General features: G+C 40.5%; 1 protein-coding gene and 1 long non-coding RNA gene across 2 annotated transcripts; one reads left to right on the plus strand and one right to left on the minus strand.

Annotated features, from left to right (window-relative positions):
• Nucleotides 1-634: 634 nt before the first annotated feature.
• LOC116061542 lies at nucleotides 635-16,052 on the minus strand. Its single transcript, XR_004107736.2, has 3 exons — nucleotides 16,042-16,052; nucleotides 2,058-2,063; nucleotides 635-809 (listed from the first exon to the last, which is right to left on the minus strand). It is a non-coding gene; the product is annotated as an uncharacterized LOC116061542 (long non-coding RNA).
• On the plus strand, nucleotides 8,768-10,817 carry foxi1 (forkhead box i1). Its single transcript, XM_031315801.2, has 2 exons — nucleotides 8,768-9,468; nucleotides 9,755-10,817. The coding sequence occupies exons 1-2, from the start codon at nucleotides 8,802-8,804 to the stop codon at nucleotides 10,285-10,287; spliced, it is 1,200 nt and encodes a 399-aa protein (XP_031171661.1). The 5' UTR covers nucleotides 8,768-8,801; the 3' UTR covers nucleotides 10,288-10,817.
• Nucleotides 16,053-16,898: the final 846 nt, after the last annotated feature.

Raw genomic sequence — 16,898 nt, forward strand, 5'->3', positions numbered from 1 at the left:
TATAGGGAAATGCATCACTTAATTGAGAGGATTTCCAGAGGCTTTGTGGGGGGGAAAGCTGTGAGCTAGCTCCTTCTCTCCAGGAGAAATGTATTTACAGCGCACTATCCCTATCTAATTTGTCATTTCAGCCTGGAATAATGTGTATATTTTCCTTCCCTCTTGACACACTTTAATTTGCTGTGAGGCTGCAAATGTGCATGCTTCTCTGTAAATGTCGTCTTCGCATAATGAAAGAGGACGATATTACCATAAAGCAGCAGTCTTGCATATATCCAATCACAGCAGTCTATGGTATTTCTACGGTTTTGTTGTAAATAGAGACTCTTTACAAATAATGGCCATAGTTAATGGTTGCTAATATACTGTTAATGTGTCATACACTCATAAAAAACATAGCTTTTCAGGAGTTAGCTATACTGATTTACAAATTAATTTTTGTTTGGGCTAGGGTTATTGTCTGTCGCTTAATTGTCAACAGAAATGTTCATTTTTAGACAAATTTTAGAGTCTACAGACATGCTAGCTGCTCCGTGAGGCTGTAGTTAGGCACAGAGGTCCTGTCAGCTAAATGCTAATCTCAGAATGCTAACATGCTGATGTTAAGCAGGTATAATGTCTACCATGTTCACGATCTAAGTGTAGTGTGTAAGCATGCTAACGTGCTATTTAGCAGCAAGTGCAGCTGAGGCTGTAGCAAATATTACAAGTATTAAGTCATAAACTAAATTAATGTCTGTACCAAATTCCATGGCACTCCATCCAATAGTTGGTGAGAAGTTTCACTCAGGACTACAAATGTCAACCTGCTGGTGGCGCTAGAGAAAATCTTAGGGGATCACCAACGTCAGTAAGATTTATCATCTGGGCACCATGAAAGTTTGTACAAAATTTCATAACAATCTATCTAATAGTTGTTGAAATATTTCAGTCTGGACCAAAATGGTGGACAGTTTGACTGACTGTAGCATGGCTTCAAATTTAATGATACTGTAGATAAAGATCTGGTACGACGAAGGCAGCAGTTGTTTGATGAAAATGTAAAACTTTCTGGTGGCCGAAGTTACATACTATATAAATATGATGTCCCACGTTCCAATCTGGCTAAAACAAACATCATCTTCAACTTGAGATATGAGAAACGTATTATCTCTACTGTTATATTTTATATTTCCACTCTTTATATTTCCATTCATTCTTACTTTGCACTGCAACTGCTGTACAACAATCTCCCTCGGGATAAATACAGTTCAGTCTTATTATCATCTGGAGTCTCCTTTTCCTCCCTGTATATACTGATGCTATTTACAGTTTACTGTCAAATATAGAAGAACATGCCATAAAATGAATCATAAAAGGAATCTTAAATATCAACCTGGTAAGAAATGAAAAAGACTTAATACACGTCACCTGTCGCCAACTAAATGTACAGCTGCCTGTTATAGCTCCTTGTAAACAAACATGTAGCTTTACCAGCAGTCAATAGATGTCAGCATGTGTTGGGTGGAGCTGCCACATATAGTGTCATGCAGGAATTGACTGAATGGATTATGTTCAATGACAGAGCACACATCGCTTGTGTGGCGACAACAAGGCTTGTGTTTTTATACTCTATTGTGTGAGCATCTGCATTGCTTTTCAGAAATATGGACTAAACATTGTCAATGAGTTGATGTTTACTGAAGATTCTCTTTTCACTTTCTTTACAAACAACAGATGAATCATTGAGACAAGACACTGTGGAATTATTTCAATTGTGGTCCTCATGTAAAATCAAGACGTGGTTAGTGACATGATGATACAGTTTAAGTTGCATGTCTCTACTGTAAATTAAAGCTGCAGCAATTAGTCAATGAGTCATTTGACACAAAATTCATCTGTAATTATTTTGATAATCAGTTTAGTCATTTTTCAAGCAAAAATGCCTTTTGATGGTCCCAGGTTGTCAAATGTGGGAATTTGCAGCTTTCGCTCGTTTTAAATCATAGTAAATTTGATCTCTTTGCATTTTGGACTGTTTGTCGGACAAAAACAATTGTTGTTGGACCCCAATGGACACAGTACTCTAGAGCTGAAATGATTGGTTGATTAATTGGGCCCCCAGGGGGTCTTTGGATCTAGTCTCGGAAATGTCAAGTTTCCTGTGAAAATAGTCATCAGTTGCAGCCCTACTCTAAATGGCCTGCAGTAAATACTGATACAAAGAGAATTTAAGTTACTTTTAATGAAGTTTCAAATGTTTCAAATTCTGTTAAAGAGTGACATTTTGCTAATAGCAAACTGTCCTTTGAGCATGTCTCTAATCTGTCGAAGGAGCTTATAGTAAACACCTGCACTGGTAGCCAAGCCTTTGATTGAACACTTTAATGCTGTTTTTTTCTGTACTGCCTCCAACTTTACAAACTCCAGACAGACACTCCATCACTCTCTTATCGAGAGTGGCTGTCACAAGCAGCTCTTACAAGCACAGAGACTAGTCAACACCGGACCATAGAGCACAGTTGGCATTTTAAATCTGAGCTTGTTATTTTGTGCTGCATTCAACACTAAATACAAAATGTACATTCTGTACACAGGCTTATTATCTTGGTTTGAGGGAGAGAGCCAAGTGGCAGTGATCTATATTAGCTGAGGCTATTATGAAGCACTGGGTTTTCCCAGGCGGTCGGTGCGACGTGTTGCTAGGAGACGTACCTAGAGATCGGGGGTGGAGAGCTGAGGAAGAAGAGTTCCCAGTTAGTGCACGGAAATACCTTATAAGTGCCACAGGCATGCTGTCCCAGTAGCAGAATACTGATTTAAGCCAGTTAATTAAATCGTTGTAATTTCGTCTTTTTGATCTCATGTCTATCTTTTTGAGCTGCTTCAGAAGTATTTCTCATGCAAGTATAGAATAGATAGATATTTTTCATAGATTGATGAAAAACTCGAAAGAATCAACTGAGAGCAAGGGACTATTTTCATTAAAGTTTTGACGGTTAAATGGCACAATTCGATGAATTATCATACATATTTTTACATCTGACATTATAATACACTGGCATCTTGTCGAGATTGACTTCCAGCCAGTGGAACATATGTCATCACTTTCACTCTAAACTCTATAGCCTCTGTCTTTTTTAAATTCTGCGTGATTAAATCAATACACCCATCGGATTCTGCATTTTAATATATGTTTCCACTCAGGAAGTTGCACAGCATAGTTGATAGATGGGTGTAAAGATTTTGGTTTATCAATGCTGAAGGTATCATGTCTAAAGCAATGCTGCCCTCATCTGGATAATACTGTCAGTGCATTCTGCCTGCCACAACACACTGCCTGGATGAGTAATATTGCCAAAGTGACATAAACATTTTGCTTGTGTAAATATAATTTTAAATTCAAATGAATAGTCTTGATACCACCAGCACCCTACTATATCAAATCATGTCCACAGTATCTTTGCACCATTGAATTGAAGCAGCAGTTATGTAAAGGTTTATGGAATTTTAGAATTGAAATATTTCTGCTTAGAATTCTCATTTCATGACTCTCCCTTTGCCAAGTTTCCGCATTTTAAAGATTATGCTAGGAAACAGCGGTAACCTCTCTGCAGCTGATGGTGAGCCCAGCAGAGTGCGATTTTTGGCTCTAACAGACCAGTAACATCTGATCTCTCCGAGGATGTAATCAGGAGCAGAGGTGTAAATCTGCCCAGTGGAGGAGAGCATTAAGCTAATGCAACCAACAGCAGCGAAGCAGAAGTCCGGGCTGGTTGTATTTCTCCCTCTGTCAGCGTGCTGTCTGCAGGGCTGCCTCCTTAGCTTCTGGAGACAGACTGCCAGGGCCAAACAGTAATTGGTCAGAGGGGACTACACAGGGAGGAACGTCTAATTACTAAGAAACATATTCCCCTCTCTTAGGCCTGGCAGGTAGACTAATACCTTGAGATACAGTCATGTGAACAAATTAGGACACCCATGCTAAAGTTCACTAAAAAGAGGAATAAAAAAAACATCTTTAGGAAATTGATCTTAATGCCTTAATTAAAAAAATGAGGAAAAATCCAATCTTTAAGGACACCAATTTTCTTTGTGAATGAATAATGTATTGTAAATAAATAAATGTTCTTCCTTAAAATACCGGGGGCATAGGTAAGTACACCCCTATGTTAAATTCCCATAGAGGCAGGCTAATTTTTATTTTTAAAGGCCAGTTATTTCATGGATCCAGGATACTATGCATCCTGATAAAGTTCCCTTGGCCTTTGGAATTAAAATAGCCCCACATCATCACATACCCTTCACCATACCTAGAGATTGGCATGGTTTTATTTCAGTTAGCCTAATAGCTGGTTTGATTTGCATTGAGAGATGATTTTATGGAAAGTACCCCATGCCAATCTCTAGGTATGGTGAACGGTAATTTTTTTTAATAATATTCATAGATTTTGGATTCTCAATCAGGGAAAGATTATATTTCATTTTCAGAATGCTTAACTAATTTAAGTTTTTAGGTCGAAATACCAGACATAATTTGTTATTCCAACAAAAATCATATTTTTAAATATCTTGAAGGGGATCTTCTACTTAATATTTGCTATTATTATCAATCTGTTACTTGTTACAAAGTATAGTGTTGGCCTTGCACGTTATTTTCTTAACACCCATACGAGTTGTCAAAAATGACAAAGTGACATTTGAATTGTTTGATAAGAAACGTTGAGGAAATGTGCGAAGCTCAGCTAGAGATCCTATTATAAATGTGTCCTGCAGTGCATGTGTCTTTGCCATCTTAAAGAATAAAGACCATTGAGTGTAAAAATGAAGGATGCACCGAGGCCAGACTGCTACTCTGCCTGCCACATTTCACATCACAACACTTCCAGTGTCTTAAATCTCCTGCGCAGTCAGAGCTGCTGAGGAATTAACTTTCTACAAAGTATTTAACAAGACCAGCTTTTATTGTCATATGTCACTCTGCTTCCAGGCTGTATATTAATTAGCACTCAAATTGTGTTGTCTGTTTTGCTTTGTTCCTCCACTGGGGGGAGACTCTGAGAAGGACAAGCCCCTGGCTGCATCTTGTTTACACAGTTAGAATTTATCTGGGTCTCTCATGATTTTATTGGCCTTAAGTGCATCTAATAGTCTGCTAATTACTTCAAAGCAATAAACAGATGTGGCTCATATGGCCACATGGTTAAAGTCAAGGTTGTACACAGACAATAAGCTGTATTAACTAAATCCAGTGAGTGTTTAGCTGTAATCTCAGCAGTAAAATAAACTGTGCTGATACATACATGCTCGATCGAGAAGATGATTTATTCTCCGTTCACCTGCAGCAGTGGTTTTCTCTAGTCTCAGCCTGAAGGGGCCTTTGGTGGCTCAGCCCTGCCTCTCTGACCCCACCGTGATTGACTTGATCTCCCAGAGAAAAGCTCCCATGACCTCAAGAAGCTTGAGGAAACAGGGGATGAAGACAGACATGGCAGAGCAACAATAGACATCCTCCTTCCACACACACAGTCAGCATGTTTGAATTATTACTTTACAATGACACAGGGGCTTGAGGTTGCCATGTTGAGCAACATTTGACATTTCTGAACTCAATCTGACAGAGAAGATAGGTGAGGAAAAGATAGGAAAATTGTGATTGATGGCTTAATCCAGTGGTTCCCAACCTTTTTTCCTTGGCGCCCCCACCTACTTATGTCTAAGAAAAGCTGAGCCCTTCCTCCGAAACCGAAGTTGAGGTAACTCTCGAGATAGAGCCTTACTTTCTTTTTTGATACAGAGGAGTTATCAGCACTTTAACGTTTCTCCGCCATGTTTCGTTCATAAAATAGTGATGCCGTGGCGGCAAGAAAAACGAGGATGATAGCAGCTAACAGCTAGCAGCTAGCAGCTGACCTGATGACAGCAAGGGTCCCAGGTTAAGAGGTCCCGGAGGTTTGACCTACTAAGTAGCCTGCCTACAATTTTAAGAGAGAACAAAAATATATAGTTTTTATACAGAACTTTTGTATACATTATATATTCTAGTGTATTAAAGCAACACGCCGACTTATTGGGACTTTAGCTTATTCACTGTAACCCCCAGAGTTAGACAAGTTGATCGTGTCCGTGCGTGTTGTAACTCTGTCTGATGGTTCCACCACTAGCCTAGCTTAGCACAGATCCTGGAGGTAAGAAGGGCGAAGCTCTGCTACTTCTGCTACTTGGGCGGGGTGATTTGCTTTGCAGCAAGCCTTTCTGAGAATATAGTTCCCAGTTTGTTTACGGTTAGAAGATGGCTGTGTGTCATGTGACCTTGTTATTTGTACACGCTGTGACTATACAAATCACAACATGTAAATAGGAACATGGTGGAGTTATTTTGTCACTTATTGGGAGCAGTAGGCTAGATGGAGCCGGTTACCTCCAGGATCTGTGCTAAGCTAAGCTAGTTGAAGCTGATTACCTCCAGGTTCTGTGCTAAGCTAGGCTAGATGGAGCCGGTTACCTCCAGGATCTGTGCTAAGCTAGGCTAGATGGAGCCGGTTACCTCCAGGATCTGTGCTAAGCTAGGCTACCAGTGGAACCGTCAGACAGCCTTACAGCACGCACGGACACGAGAAGGGTATGTATGGACTTATCTAACTCTGGGGGTTACGGTGAATAAGCTATAAGCTATAAGTCCCAATAAGTCGGCGTGTTCCTTTAACATAATTTGTTTAACATGTGCAAATATTTTTCAATCAACCTCAAACCAGATAAAGACTTGCGCCCCCCCCCTGTGATCTTTGCCGCCCCCCTGAGGGGTCCCCGGACCCCAGGTTGGGAACCACTGGCTTAATCAACCCCAATGCAAAACAGTGATATGATGATAACCATAATTTAAAAAAAATAATTTAAAAGTCCTTATAGCACTTAAACTAAATTATTATTCCCCTACAGTAGTAAAGAATTTTAGATTCAGGGCTCATGATGCCTCAGCAACACGAAACCCCACTTAAGATTATGAATATTAAAGTGTCAGGTTGAGATGTCCAGTCAGCAGTAATTAGCTGTACTGGGTGTTAGACACCTAACAGGTTGTGTTGTTTTCATCTGGGGGTTAAATGCCACTTTCCCCCCGTGGAGTCCACTGCTTACCACTGCTGTACAGCCTGTGGTCGGGACAACACCTTGAAGCCAAACAATTACATCAAGGTCATGGAGAGGAGGAATGTTCTGCCGATTAGTGCAGGAGTCTGGCAGCAACCTGCAGAGCCCACTCTTCACAGGGATGACCACAGACCTGAACGCGACTAGTTATTTTAAATTCAATATGTACTTGTTGGGTTTACTTGTAAATGCAAACTGCAGTTGAGTGAGTGTGAGTCCTAAACAGCACAGAACGAGGGCCTATTAATGGAACTGTATCAAGCAGAGAAAACTCTGAGACGTGTCCTTATAACAGCAGCATTTTTCAAAATGATTTATATCACATAAGGCTACAGTTGTTCACAGCCATATCCTACTGTAATAAGTTCCAGACGTGTTATAATAACATAATATCGTGGGAGACAAAATGTTGAAGGATTACAAGTATACTAAGGTGACTAAAGTATCGGCTACTTTCCTCTCAATCGAAACTCGGACCATTTACCTGCCAGAGGTTCGCTATAGAAACCACTCGGTTTGTTATTTTCCCTCTGACCAAACACAAAAAATAGTGTAAGTCTTTAGGAGCAGATTATTATTTGTATGTGCTTTTAGAAGCTCCATATCCTTACTGTATGTGAAATACAGACATATTGGCCTGGTGTTTATTCCAAAGTTTTTTTATTTTTTTATCTTATAGGCCTCCTAACAAGTTTCCCGTTTTACTTCCTATTTTATTGACCTGAGCTATTAAAATTACTTTTTTATTTATCTAATTCAAAAGTTAAAGTTATGTAAAAAAAATCTGTTGAACTCGATTGGTTTTTCCTAATATTTGTACGCAGCGAAATTCGCAAAGGTCAATTAATAGAATGACATCATAGCTGTTTTTATTTCACGGGGCAAAGCCTGTTTTCTTCTGGAGCCTGCTGGAGGTGTTTTTTCCACGAGCCACTTGTTGACACTAAACTTTCGGCACTTGTGAAGTGTTTATTGCAAACGAATTTATTTTAAGAGAAAGGCGCTTCTTACAAATACACGCGGGTCTTGGCTGTTTGGGTTTGACACTGTCCTGCAGAAAAGTCAACACGTTCTGACATGCCTTGTTTATTGTTCATCAGCAGATCTAATAATAAATTCCTTTAAGACATATATTTATGTGAGATTGATGGTGATATGTTTGTGCCAGATATGTTTGTAAAAGAAAATCAGATTCATGGTTAAAATTAGACCTTGTAGTTTGAATCACTATATTCTAATAACAAAGATCACATAACAGACAACAGAATCATAAAAAATTGTAAATTATAAGAGTTCAGGTCAAATATTATACTCTATATACTCTATCATATTTACTAAATCGTAGTGCAGTAGCTCCACTTTATTCCGGCGGGTTAGTCAAACTTTTTGTTTAGTTTAAAACAAATTCTAATTATAAATGTAAGCTCCAGTGCGTATTTACGCACGGGCAGTTATAAGTCACTAACGTGCCTTAATGGAAATATACCGTAAAATAACATGAAGCTCAGCATTGCAGTTTAAGGCAGTATCAGTGCTCTTTGATATGGAGATTCTGGGTCAACACAACTGGGCTGTAGCAGGACAGAAAAGAGGGGTGTGACCATCCCAAAAGTTTTCAATGGGCTACCTGTAGAGACTCTGGCCGCTGCGCATAAATACTCCTCCCTCTGCGGATGAGTTCAGACCTGAGGGAGAGACACAGAGACGAAATTAGGTTTTGGGGAATCTGGTTAGGGTGGATTATGAACGCTTTTGGACACCAACCATCTAACCAGCAGACCAGTCCTATTCAGCACCACAGTGCTCAGGAGATCCTGGACATGGCCGTGTACTGCGACAACTACGGTGTGTACCAACAGAACCTCCACCATCATCACCCCCAGAGGCCGCCGACGCACCCCTCCAGCTACGGCCTCACAGAGTACACCTCCCCGTCCACCAACCCGTACCTATGGCTGAACGGACCCAGCATCAACTCCTCTCCTTATCTTTCCGGGAACAATGGCACGTCCTATATTCAGTCTGGATACGGGTCCAACCAGAGGCAGTTCTTACCGCCTCCCACCGGGTTTGGTGCAGCAGATCTGGGGTGGCTGTCCATATCCAGCCAGCAGGAACTCTTCAAGATGGTCAGACCACCTTACTCCTACTCAGCTCTGATAGCGATGGCCATACAGAACACCCAGGATAAAAAGTTGACTCTAAGTCAGATCTATCAGTATGTAGCTGACAACTTCCCTTTCTACAAGAAGAGCAAAGCTGGATGGCAGAATTCAATCCGCCACAACTTGTCACTGAACGACTGCTTCAAAAAAGTGGCACGGGACGAGGATGACCCCGGTGAGTCTAAATGAAGTAGGCTATTTATGTTAGATATAGGCTATTTTTTAATTATATCTGCTTCAAGACTTCGCTTGAATTGGGTGTGCCATAATGATGCTAATTTTGTCTTCATAAAACTCTTAACTTGATTAAACTGATCTTGAAACAAGCTCATTGTCATTTTGATAATATATGTTAAAGATGAAACCCCAGATTAACAATTTAGTTGTCTGTAGGCCTATGTAAAATATAAACTAAAAGTGTGCCATCAATACCCATATTTAACCCGTGTCTTCTTATTCAGGTAAGGGAAACTACTGGACGCTGGACCCAAACTGTGAGAAGATGTTCGACAATGGGAACTTCAGGCGAAAGAGGAAAAGGAGAGCTGACATAAACGGGGCAGACAGCACCGCACTCCCAGTCAAGTCAGAAGACGGCCCGCACAAGCTCTCCGACACCGCCAGCCTCCTGAGCTCCTCCCCGCCCAGCCTGCACGGATCTCCGGCCTCAACGGAGTCCAAGTCGTCCCCGTCTCCGTCCGCGGAGCACAGCCCGTGTTACAGTAATTTCGTGTCCAGCGTGAACTCGCTGCTGGCGGGCAGCGGCAGCACCGAGGGCTCCCGGGGCGGGGAGCGGGACTACGGCTCCGGGCATCTCGGGGGACTGTCTCAGACCAGAGAGGGCATGTCCGGACTGGGCTCCTACTCGCCCACTTTAATCTCTCCCCTGAACTCTGACAGCAACAGAATTAACTATTACACATCAGTACAGAGCCTCTCCAACCATTTTAGTGTTAATAACCTCATATACAGTCGGGAAGGAACAGAGGTGTAGACTGTCTGTCGTTGTCAGTATTGGGCTGCTTACCGAATAAGTAATGTATCTCTCTCATTGTTAGCCTTACATTTCTATAGTAGCCTACTGTTATTACATTTCTCATTTTATGGTGTAGTAGGCATCATTGTAAAACTAGCACTGGAAATTAACTGGTAGGTCTATTTTTTCCACAACAACCCTTCCTAACTGGGGAAATATATATTAGGTTTATTGAAAAGGAATATTCATGTTTATTTACTGCCACTTATCCATTATGGTGTGTCCATACTAGTGCAACAAACAACGTAAATTATTCAATTCACAAATCAGCTCACAGAAATATATCCTTGAACTGATGGGTGCTTACTTTACTTATCTTTTTTTAATATACATTGTAGCTGCTTGGTCAGGCAACTCCCTGTCTTAAAGAAGAAGAAGACAAATGTACAGAAATTATTTTCATAAGAAGCTATGACATGTATTTTAGACTGAATTGTGTTCTGTGTTTAAAATAAAGTCGATGTTTGAATAAAAGTCATTTATTTTAACTCCAGGCTTACGTGTCATTTATGTTGAGTGTTGGTTGAAAAAAATCAAAGAGATAACGGTCTTTGAGACTGTGTAATACATACACACTAATACATCTACTTTAAATAGTTTTATAAGACATACTTTATTTCTCTCCTACTTGGGTCTTGGTTATGTAAGTAATTCATGTCATTTTTGTGATTTTCCTGATAAAAATCACTTTCATATTCCTATTGAGACTAACAGGGTGTATTGTACTAGTAGTAGTAGTAGTAGTAGTAGTAGTAGTACAGTATTGTAGTATTGAAGAGCACAGTGGTGATTTTGTTTTATAGTAATTTTATCATCTCTAAATGATATCTTTGTAACTAACCTATTTGTATTGTACAATTTTGTATTCACATGAAGTACAACAGAACCATTGTTTGAAGATTTTCAAATTACATTGGTCTTTTATAATATTTTGGAGACCCTGCTGTGCTTTCTGTTTTCCATAGAGCCTTAGTCAGGCTACAAAATCGGCAAATATTCAGTTTAAGTTCTCAAACATTTTCCAAAAAAATGGGAAATAAACCAGTATGCTTTAGAGCCTGTCAGGAAATCTGAAGTCAAGTGGCTGTAAGCAGTAAAGTGTGTAAGACAGAGACATTTTCCGCCTGTCACTTCCAATAGCCCCATTTCATCATGCAATCAGACCTTTAACTTACTTCCACGAAGTTCAGAAGTTCAGCTTTTTGTCTGGATTTGACTCAGACTGCGCCTGTTTGATGTTAACCTGTTTTCTGAATATTCCACCTGTCTCCATCTATTCCCAAAGTCTTGTCACGCAAAACGCTGTTCCAGGTGTGTGAATCCTGTTAATGGGATTTGTGTGTTTTTTGTTTGGTTTTGTTGTATTGGAAAACACTGTTGGAGGAGCATCCGCTGAACAATTTGACAAGAGAATTCAATGGCATGTAATGTTCTTTTTGTTGTCCTTGTGACCCAGGGGACACAACAGAAAAGCTGCTTTTGGGGAGAAAATATTAAGCAGCCCATGCGGAGGAAATGTTCAACTGATTTAACACCCGCTCCTGCCTTATTTTCACACAATATGGATACGCACGGAATCAAAGCCTGTAAATAAAAGGAAACACCTCTTAATTGGTTGATAATTGAATTCACTCAGGCGCTCTGTGGTCTGGAATAAAAGAAAAATTAATTGACAAGACTTTCGTGCCCCTTGTTGGAACACAATGGAAGTTGGCAATTCAAGAGATCCCCTCCTGGGCTCAAATGAAAATATTGCGATCTGAAGATCTGGGAACAAATTATCTCCCTCAGGCCACATTTTGCTCTATTATCTGTGGAGCAGGGCTGCGGATCAGACAAAGAGAATTTTTGTTATACAGCAGCAAGTTCTCACAGTAACACGTTTTCTGTTGAAATCCTCATCACGTCCAAATGAATGGAGTGTAAAGCCTTTCAGAGGCCTTTTAGGTCTTATGCTGTCATCTTTTGATCCTGCAATCAACAATCTTTTTTACTCAATGTGGAAGTATTAGAATACAATAAGTAAAAAAAGATTGTGGTACTGTATTTTATGCAACTTTACATTTTGGTGGCAACTATTGTACGTTTTACTCTGCTACATTTATTTGACATCTTTAGTTACCAGTTACTTTGCCGATTCAGATTTCTAATACTAAGTATAATCAACTTGTAAATTATGATGTAACATTATTGATTAAGTTAACCTGCAGTATATAAAGTAGATAAAATGAGGCCCACCTTTACCAACTGCAGCATTAGTAATGCCTACATATTAATGCATTTATAGTTATGATGCAATAATATAGTATAAATTACTCAGAAATGGAGCATTCTGTATAATGAGTACTTTTACTTGTGTACTTTTACTTACGTAAAATTGTGAATGCTTTTACTCATGGAAGAGTATTTCTACATGTGGTATTGCTACTTTTTACTTTAAGTAAGATATCTGAATACTTCATCAAGGTACAACTCAAAGCGTGCATGCAAAGCGAACAACAGAGTAGATCCGCCTGCTTTCCAAGTTCGATTCAGCCCTCTCAGTTCTCAGAAACGTAACGCTCCAGTGCCCTGTGCCTGAAGGGCACATTTACCCGGCCCACATGAATATCAGTCAGGCCACCATGTCTCTGCTTTACCTGCTCGAGGGCCCCTGGCTCCAGGGCTGAAGGCCCAGGCCCAGCAGAATACCTAAGCATAAGGGTGGTCCCAGTCCCCACACGTCTCGTGGGCTAAACCCATAATGATGGGTTTCAGCCTCAAAGGGTCATCCTTCCAAAGGCCAGGTTGGCTCATAATTGAAGAAGCTGGTGTTTCAGAACTGGATTATTTCAATCCTCTTTCTCTTTACGGTACTAGATACACCAGCAAGTCATCCAATGCCAACTATGGAGAGCAAGGATGCATAGTCCCTTCATCTGCATTGAGTTTTACTGAGAGAGAACAAATCTAACTGCTACAGAGAATAAATACACAAATAGGGCTGTTGCTCTGTTTAGATGAAGATTTTAATCTTAGGACAGTTCAGATATCACAACCTGAAAGACATGACGAGTAGTTTAGCTTGGGACCCGGAGGCTGGTCCACGTTATCTAGTGAGTGACATGAGCTGGAGTGATGAATCACTGCTGGATAAAGTTGCACTCAGCAAAGTGAGAAACTTAACTCCCATTAGCTCTTAAGCGAGATCTCCTCAACTGATAAACATGCAACTAGAACAAGACTTTCAACCATCCCTAACTCCATAACCTGCTTTTAAATATGTGCTGTGCAGGTTTTTTGCGATGCAATGTGCCAATGTGCTGTAGACTTATTTCGGATTATGTAGACTTTAAGATGAGCTTTGCATGCCAATTTGTTGGTTTGTTAAGCATTCAGGATTTCAAATAAAATGTGTCCAGAGCCGAATGATTCTCCACAGCCCATATAACACTACGTTACAGACAAATCTGAGCGGTAATATGAAAAGGGAGACTGTGCGTCTGACCCCAGTGAAGAACATGATATCTTGGTCATAGGGGGGCTGATTACAGTCTGGGCCTACCCTGAAATTTCACATCTGTTTGTAGCAGTCAGTGGGCATTATAGGGATAATTTCTTATATTACAGCTCAATCTCTTGAGGAAGTTAAATATTTTAGAGAACAATATGATGACAGCTTCTGGGGAAGCCACTATGCGGCTGTAAGGAGGGGAGGCACCTCTCTTCACTACACTTTAAAAGGATTGTGTGTGCAAATGATAGCTGAGGAGAATGTCTATCAATTGGCATGACCTGATTCGGTTTCATCACTCCCCATCTGAGGCCCATAAAAAGCCTAACGTATGGGCCGGTAACGGCATGGGATCCCCGCTCCGGACCAGCAGCCATATGGATTATTTTATACAGAACAAGAGCCATTTCAGTGCAAACTGCTCGGTTGTTGAGAGCATGTGAAAAATATGGAGACACCTCTCACTACACCACTTGTCATTCTCTACACTTAGCTTTGTTTTTTTTAATTTTATTTCTGTTTTTATTTAATTCAGATTTGAGTATTATATATGTGTTACTCAGCATAAAATAATCAAAACTAAGCGCTAAAATGTCTTAATGTCTAAAAACATGAAAATCTTTTACAGTTAAATGAACAAGTTTCCCACCATGCAGTTTTTTGTTTTTGTCGTGCATATCATTTTCTTTTATCACATCAACCGCATGCCTCCCTCTATTCTAGCAGTGGAAACAAGCTAGTTTGGATACCAAGCCCTAGAATTATTGGTGAGCACAGGAAGGCCACTTCAGAGCCTGCAAGGCTTGCCAGCAGAGGAACCTGCTGAAAGAGTCAAAGAGATACAAGGATTAACGGACTAGAACGAGTCCCAGTAAATCCACAGCCATAGCCTGTCTTCACATCGCTCTGTCTGGAAAACCTATCCCCAAAACAATGTAACTTATCCCCTGCTCACTCTATTGCTGGAATATATTTTGACAAAGTCTTTGTTCTCACATTAGGGAACTGTAGGCAGATCATCCGTTATCCGTGACCTTTGTCATAACAAAGCATGGCAGTGGTTTTACCCACTGCCAGAAAAGAGAGTTCACATCAACCAGGCTGGTGTTTGAAACAAGTTATGGGTCATTCTGATTCACTTGAAGCCAGCCCTCTGTGATAAAATAAAACATCTAAAATATGTAAAGAAAAAACACACAAAAACAGTTATTTTTATGACTATATTCTCTGATCATCTCAGTACAGGGAACGTCTTACTCATAAGCTCCTCAATAAATCAGCAGCCATTCATCACCTACATGAAATTTCAAACCATGACCTTATGAGAACAATATCCAGGGTTCATGGAACATCAATTTCTAGGTGCAGTGCAGCAGAACAAATATCTGAGTAACGGCCAATATGTAATCATTTTATCTCGGTTCAGGGATCACTTTAAGTCTTGCACGTGATAATGGTGCGTTTGACCTATCTGCACACACTAAAATCCACCATGGTATTTGCTGCAGTATGTGAATAAGTTGGAGACAAAAAAATAGAAAAAATATTTAAACCTACATTTTGAAATTAAAGCAACTGAACCAAAACAGTGTTAACGTTTCTGGAGGAAATAGCATGTTTTGTGCTGCTGATGTCTTGCAGCGATACCACCCGGCTAGCAACACCTGCGTGCTGTCATTACCTGCTCTTCATAGACAGGAAGTGGTGACAGATGACAGAGGAAGTAGCTACCCAGAGGGAATCCAATTTACCCTTGGCAGCCTGGACTTTTGGTGGCAAGACGGAAGTCGGGAGATAATTCGGTACTCAGGGGATCCTCAAAATAGCTACCTCTGTACCACTTGTCAGTCGTTGTCAGTAGTTCTAGAGGAAGCTCTCTCTCAGTGTGAATGTTACATCGGATGAAGTTCCTGTTGTCAAAAGACGCAGCCCACCTGGAGCACTTTTGTACTTTGAGACAGATCATGATGCACATCATTCGGAGACAGATATTGTGCTGTGTTTTGCTGCTGAAGCAAACACAAATTGACCTTATGTGTTTCACCTGTTCCTATGATGCATTATTCAGCTTCAATCCTTTGGGATACTAGTGCATCTGCTTGAGGAATTCATTGACTGTCGTCCCCAAAACAACACTCTCCCGGCCCCTAATGAGACCCCCTACCTCCTGGCTCTATTATGAGTGATGCATACCAATAGAGAGACAGGAGAGTGGAGACAGACTAAGAGACCTCTGGAGCCCTCCCTGGCCTAAACCATCAAACGCACCCCTCACAGAGAGTCAAATAATGGCCCTGATCAACATTTAACCAAGTTTTCCCTATGTAAGCCGCAGATGATCTATGGCTGAAGGCTCTAAATGATAGCCTTTCAAAAGGGACAGGCATGCCCCCTCCAAATGCTTCTTTTGTGTTTGCCACTAATCCCAGTCTGCACTTCAAGGCCCGGGCTCACTTCTGAGGCAACTGCTATCATCTTAAAGTGGAGGGAAAGAAAAGCAGCACTTTTGAACTGCTTTAATCAAGAAGATGTGTTACCATGATAAGTTGATCACCCCCTTAAGCATGTAATTATACCACAATCAGATATTCATATTTTTACCACACGCATTCATTCTTTTATTGCCTAGAATAATTAACATGCTGACATTTCTACAGTAGAAAAACACATACTAGGCATTGTTCCACCTTTTTCAATACTTAAAAACATGTTGAATTGCATTGCAAATGCATTCATCTCCTTGTGGAACACAGGCACTATTTTTAGGAATACAGAGACACCACGAACATGTAAATCCACCTCAGGAAACAGAGAGGAGATGCTTATTTGCCAGACAAGTGTTCAAAGAAACATCAGCGTGCAGCAAGTGCTATGTGTTGACTTTGGTATTGGAGTCTATCAACCCCAAACAGCTAGTGTGTCAACTATAAACACAAGACATGCACCCTGTCTGGGGAATCAGGCTCACTGCTGCTGCAAAAGCTCCTCTGTTAACACTGTGAGTTGCACTCCGTCTGCTATTGTTACTCATGCTGCATTTTTTGATAAAAACAAGCAAGTGTTGTGTCGCTCTAAC

The sequence above is a fragment of the Sander lucioperca genome, chromosome 22, assembly GCF_008315115.2.
Source record: "Sander lucioperca isolate FBNREF2018 chromosome 22, SLUC_FBN_1.2, whole genome shotgun sequence".
In the NCBI taxonomy this organism is placed as follows: domain Eukaryota; kingdom Metazoa; phylum Chordata; class Actinopteri; order Perciformes; family Percidae; genus Sander; species Sander lucioperca.